Genomic DNA, 6,742 nt, shown 5'->3' with positions numbered 1-6,742 from the left:
TTGCTATGTAAAAGATGGTAAATGTATAAAAATGTGTACCGGTCAGATACACATTTTAAAACTTGTTTTATAAAACAATTGCAAGTTAGAAAAAAATTGTCATGGCTATAAAACCTCGCTCTTGAACTCTCCTCGACAAATTTGCCATGGCAAATTTCCTCATCAACTCTTTAACATACATCTCTCAAGGTAGCTCGATATGAAACTATGAAGAAAAAAATAGGGCAAACAAATCCCGCAACCTCGATAGCAATTGCACAGCTGATTTTCCTCCTCTTTCTTGTATAAAGCAACCTCGTACTCCCCTTCGCGCGGCATTTTTTATTACTTTGCTTTTATTGCTCTGCACGTTGGACATTTTATGCTGCATCCTGTGGATCAGACAAAAAACATAAAAAAGAGAGAATATAATTTCCTCTCCCTTCAACAAAATGGCTACAACTGCCCATAGCAACCAATACTGCAGCACCCCGTCCGACAATGCCAACGCCCCAACAGGCGCCTCTCGACCCCACTCACCCCTCCCCCGTCATCGCTGCCAGCATTGAACAAATCCCAAAACCGTGAATCCCTATCATGAATTCAGGACCAGAACTTGGAGATGCAGCGTACCTCGAATATGTGTCGTCTCCGTTACCAGAGAGGATGGATGAAAACGCGCGGCGACTCCATGTCGACCTGCACCTCCCTTGCTGGCTCTTCGACGCCATCATCCATCAATGTGGCGACGAATCGAAGTAGAGGACCACCGTTATTCGTCCTCGATCCACCGTGCTCGTCCCGAACCGGCAGCTACAGGGTGCGCCACCATGTTCCCGGATTCGACGACCTCCTGGCCTCGTCGCCAGCCGCTGCTCGATCCATCGACGCCCTAATGCCGTGGAGTGGCGACGGAGCTGGTTGGATAACCTCGGTAGATTAGTTCATTCACGTGAGGGCTCACTCCAAGCGAACGAGTGGCTGTGGCTGACGTGGAACGCTCCATCGCTCTAAGATCTGCACGCCTTCATTCGACGACCATCAAGACATTCACTAAAAAAATGTTTCTAGGGAAATGTCAGCTAAATGACATTACCTTTTTTTTTGAACTGGATGTAAATGACGATGGTTGCTGAGACGGAGAAACAAGGGATTGGCCAACTAGAAGGAAAAGGGGCAGAATATGTATGAGTCGGATGGGGGAATATACATCACCGTAACAGAAAATGATTGCATACAACAGGGATGACACCGAATAATCATTTATTATATTAATAATGTTGAAAAGGGCGAAAAATATGGAATGAGAAAGGGTAAAGAACCATCCCACCCCTTTCCTTCTCCTTCCCCATACCAGCCTCCGCTCATCCTTCTGGACACGGCGCCGATCGCATCCACCCCGAAACCCTAGCCGGACTCACCATGGCGCGGCGATCCGCCCTTCTCCTCCGGCGCGTTCTCTCCCCGGCCCCTCCCTCCCCCCTCGCTGGCGCCGTGTCCCGCCGTACCGTCACCTACATGCCGCGCCCGGGCGACGGCGCCCCGCGCACCGTCACGCTCATCCCGGGCGACGGCATCGGGCCCCTCGTGACCGGCGCCGTGCGCCAGGTGATGGAGGCAATGCACGCGCCGGTCTGCTTCGAGACGTACGAGGTCCACGGCGACATGCCATCGGTGCCTCCCGAGGTCATCGAGTCCATCCGCCGCAACAAGGTCTGCCTCAAGGGCGGTCTCGCTACACCCGTCGGCGGAGGTGTCTCCTCCCTCAATCTGCAGCTGCGCAAGGAGCTCGACCTCTACGCTTCCCTCGTCAATTGTTTCAACCTCCCTGGCCTGCCCACCAGGCACGACAACGTTGACATCGCCGTCATCAGGGAGAACACGGAGGGCGAGTACTCGGGTCTCGAGCACGAGGTCGTTCCTGGCGTCGTGGAGAGCCTCAAGGTATGGCGAATTCCGCACACTGCTCAATGCAGGACAATCATTGACCTTGCTGATGTAGTTTATGCTAGCTAATGTGTTCGTGGATTGTGATCGAATATACTGTTTGATTGCTAGTAGAGGTACTTAGCTTTCCCACACTTTTGCTGAACACATGATGGACAAGAGACCCTCATGGACAATCGTTGTATTGTTGAAGCAACAATATTCCGTCAATATGCTTGTAACAAGTTTGTTTTGTTTACTGCGGGTTACTGAGTACTTGGTAGGTTGTGTTGTATAATATATGGCTATTGGCAATTGGGATTCTGTGGCAATTTGCGTAACGGACAATCTAGCTGAGTTCATGGGTTGTTGGGTTTTACTGCACAAGTTGTAATAATGTGAAACAAAACTGTAGGCATTTATGATTGGTTTGTTCCAACTGAATATGATTGCCACGAGGTTTAGTCGTTGATATATTGGGGTGAGTGAATTGTGAGAGCATTTAGTACATACTTTGATGGATCATGGCCGTGTTTTCTAATTCTGAGATTAACTTTATCTATGAGATCACATGTAGCAATGTTAGGATGATACACAAATGCTTATGTTATTTGTTCCACTGTTCTAAGTTAAGGTTGCCTATCTGTTTCTTTAAATTGAATTTAAAGGTACGCGAGACACCATTATTTCTCATTGCCAATTGTAGCATGGAACATCTGGTGCATGCTTGGTTCACAGCCCCACTTTGTCAACCCATATATATTCAAGTTTGGTCATCTGTTGTACGTGTCCGGTCAATTGCCCTGCAGCCTACCTGTCGTTGGCTCAACATTTTGCCAAACTTGCCTTAGTCTGGCTTGCCACACTTTTACACAAAAATGTGGCTTTAGTAGACAGCCAAAGAACTCTCCTCCTAGTATGAAGCATGCATCGCGCATAATTCACTGAAATATTTTCCTGTCCGATTCCTGCAAATTCTGTCCAGAAAAAAATGTATTACATTGATACTTGTAACTTTGGCCCTGTTTGGTTTGGTTGTGGATTTCTAAAAGCAGCTGTGGAAAATCTGATGTGAAAAAGATGTAGGTCATTTGGCAAACCAGCTGATACCACTTTTTTAGATTTTGGCCCGCAGCGGAATCAGATTTTAGAAAGCACGTCCTGGGCTGCTTCCGCTTTTGGTTCAGATTTTGGCAGCGGATTTTTGGAATCGGATTCTGCTGGGTTCGCCCTTTGGTTCAGATTATGCTGCGCGGCAGCAGAATCCGTCGATAAAAGCTGAACCAAACAGGGCCTTTATAAGTATGCATATATCCGTGTAAAAGGACGTTTATCATGTCTATAAACACTCAAAGGTGTGATGGGCGCAGATTAACCATTTACAATCTTCTACAACATTTATTCCTGTCATTATTTATAGTACTGGGACAGCGGGTTCTTTACTTTAAGAGTTCATGATATCCATCACTAATTTGCTTGTAAATAGAACATCTGGTGTGTATAATAGGACCACCATACTGATGGATTGTGGGCCTGTCTTGTTCTAGAACTAACAATGCCACAATTTACCCCACGTTTATTATCGAACTTTTGTTACATTCGTTCAACAAAATTGAAGACACAAGTTGGTAAGCATAAGAGGAATCTCTGTCCTGTCCTGTCCCGTCCCAAATCTGCTCAATTGCCAGCCCACTTGTAGAAAGCAGTCATTTCATGTAAAAGGGTAAACCTGGAGGTGCTACGTTTGGAACACAGCATATATGTTGGTCCAACTCCATTAAAAATCTCCATGAGAAGCTAATGCAGTGACACAACTCTAATTGGGCAACGTGAGCATCCACTAATGTGCCGGGGTATTACAATTCTGTTACACTTTTGTAAGCGTATGACATGTACCCATTTATTGAAAAAATAATCTTGTCTAAGGTTTGACTTCAACCAAACACCCAGCTAAGTTGGTCAAACTTGCCTAACCTTAGATGTGCATATATTTACCAAAGCACTAGCTTTTGTTGAACATTCATAAAATGACTTAATGGTCAACTTGCAATGGTGCTGCATTGCTGCTCATAGCCTTTTTAATGGACGAAGTGAGCAAAGGCGCAGTCATGTTACACAAGTTATGGTTATGTCGCCCTCTCAATTATCAATTTTATGTATTTGTTCTTGTGCTTGATTATGTACTGTCCTGGCCAAGGATGAATAGTAGTTACCTTTGCCCTACATAACACAACAATAGAAGCATTCAAATGTACAGTTTGTGGTGCCCATGCTTTTGAGTAGTGAATTTAATAATTCAGTAAAAATATATTTCTCTCTAGTCTATTCTTAATACAAAATGATAATTTAGTTAAGTATCCAGTGACATTTCCCCTAGGGGTTTTGATCTCAACAGTAAGATTTGTCTGTTAGTTGGCATATACTCGGTGCTTTTCCCTGCATAGTTAAATGCCCTGTCATTGGAACTATAGTTGTCGCATCAATTTTGTGCCTGTTTGCACTGTATTCTGCTTCTGTTTTTTTTACAATTACAACTGTTCTCTCTTTTTGTTTTGTTGTCTGAAGGATTTCTTTTCTTCATGTTAAACTCATTGAATGGATTTGCCAGGTGATGACGAAGTTCTGCTCTGAAAGGATTGCCAAATACGCCTTTGAGTATGCTTACCTCAACAATAGAAAGAAAGTGACGGCAGTGCACAAAGCAAACATCATGAAGCTAGCTGATGGTTTGTTCTTGGAGTCCTGCCGTGAGGTTGCGACGAAGTATCCTGGAATTCAATATAGTGAAATCATTGTGGACAACTGCTGTATGCAGCTTGTTGCAAAACCTGAACAGTTTGATGTTATGGTATGTATATGAAATCTATGCACTTCTTACTAAATGTCACTGTATTGCAACCATATTCTAATTGTTCAATGTTCATCAAGCTGAAATGTTCTCGTGGTTATACAATAAGTTACTATTTTAACCTTGAGCACGCTGTTTGATATAATACTTATATTGATCCTATACAGAAAATATCAGTGCGGATCGTTTAGCTAAGTTTTTGCAAATGTGGTAGTAACACCTCTTATGTTTGTACCTCTGTTGGCAATCTCATGTTTCTTTGTATGCGCTGTTTTACATTCTAAAGGTTGTCTTGATGTCCCAAAGTTTACAAATCAATTTCGGTAGTTACCTGTTGACTTTTGTTTTTCTTCCCTTTGTAGGTCACCCCAAATCTTTATGGCAATCTGGTGTCTAATGTGGCTGCAGGTATTGCTGGAGGCACGGGTGTCATGCCTGGAGGTAGAGTTTGATTCTGCTTGTGATTCTTCTGTTTTAGCGGAAATAGGTTTACAATTGGTATAAATTGATTGTTTGTCTAATAATAGCCTGCTCAATGTTGCATTTGATATATCTATTTAGCCTTCCCATGTCTGAACATCTTAGCACTATGCAATGCATAAATACCCGACTTGTGAGAGCATATGGGGATGGAAAATTAGAGGGTGTTTGTTTCCAGGGACTTAAACCAAACAGGAGGGACTTATAGGGACTTAAAGTGGGCATTTGGGACTTATGAAATAAGACTCTCAAGGAGGGACTTATAGGGACTTATAGTTGTAATATGGTCTTTTAGTCCATGTTAAGTCCCAGGAACCAAACAGGTAGGGACTTTTTAGGGACTTATAGGGACTTATAGTTGTAATATGGTCTTTTAGTCCATGTTAAGTCCCAGGAACCAAACAGGTAGGGACTTTTTAGGGACTTGGGACTTCTAAGTTGGGACTAAAAAAAGTCCTAGGACTTATGAACCAAACAGGGCCTTAGTCTCTAAATCTTCGTGTACTGCATTATTTCAGGCAATGTTGGTCAGGACCATGCCATCTTTGAGCAGGGCGCTTCTGCAGGAAATGTGGGAAATGACAAGATTGTGCAACAGAAGAAAGCTAACCCAGTTGCTCTGTTTCTCTCGTCCGCCATGATGCTGAGGCATTTGCAGTTCCCGTCATTCGCCGACCGGCTGGAATCAGCAGTGAAGAGTGTCATTGCAGAAGGCAAATACAGGACCAGGGATTTGGGCGGCACCAGCACCACCCAGGAAGTCACGGATGCAGTAATCGCCAAACTTGATTAGCCGCCAATTGCGTGCTTTTCGAGACTAGTTTTTTTGCGCCCCTCGGACTAGGCCGTTAGTCCGGACTGATTTTCTTTAATTGTAGCTTTAGATTGTCATTTTGTTCAGCGAACCACTGTAAATCTTCCGGTGCGTTCTTTCTGGTTTTGCTTCAGAATAATTTGAGTAACTCACCAGAAACTTGCCAAGTTATATAACTGGAAATAAGATTGAAAATATCAAGAAACGATCTCTTTTGCATCCATCAGATATGTTTCGTGAATTTACGCATTTGAGTTAAATGTTTTGTGAATTAAGGTCGAGCAGATAACTTGATTCAGTAATCAGATTGATGCTCCGATATGACTTGCATAACCTTTGCATGTTAATTTTTACATAGTACTCCATTCGTCGTGCTTATAAGGGGTTCATGTATTTCTTATGTCGTTAATTGATCAACAGAAAATGTGGTGCACACCTTATAAAAGCCGGACGAAACGAGGTTGAACTCCATATGCAAACGGATTCTGTGATACCTGTTGCACCCTTTAGTTCAGAAAAAAAAACAAAGAATCATATTTTAAACTTTTACAAGTACTGAAAATATTTATATCATGCACATATACTCCCTCCATTTGTAAATACAAGTTCTTTTTAGAGATTTCGACATGGACTTATGGATGTATTTTAGAGTGTAAATTCACTCATTTTGCTCCATACATAGTCCTTGTTGGAAT

General features: G+C 43.1%; 1 protein-coding gene across 1 annotated transcript; it reads left to right on the top strand.

Moving 5' to 3' along the window:
- Positions 1-1,304: 1,304 nt before the first annotated feature.
- On the top strand, positions 1,305-6,270 carry LOC125508519 (isocitrate dehydrogenase [NAD] regulatory subunit 1, mitochondrial). The gene is made up of 4 exons (XM_048673245.2): positions 1,305-1,923; positions 4,514-4,753; positions 5,116-5,194; positions 5,752-6,270. Exons 1-4 carry the CDS (start codon positions 1,402-1,404, stop codon positions 6,024-6,026), a joined length of 1,116 nt encoding a protein of 371 aa, XP_048529202.1. The 5' UTR covers positions 1,305-1,401; the 3' UTR covers positions 6,027-6,270.
- Positions 6,271-6,742: the final 472 nt, after the last annotated feature.

Source organism: Triticum urartu, chromosome 6A (assembly GCF_056163025.1).
Source record: "Triticum urartu cultivar PI428250 chromosome 6A, HENAU_Tu73, whole genome shotgun sequence".
NCBI lineage: Eukaryota > Viridiplantae > Streptophyta > Magnoliopsida > Poales > Poaceae > Triticum > Triticum urartu.
Note: the sequence above shows the minus strand (reverse complement) of the source record. Positions and strands in the feature narration are given on the sequence as shown.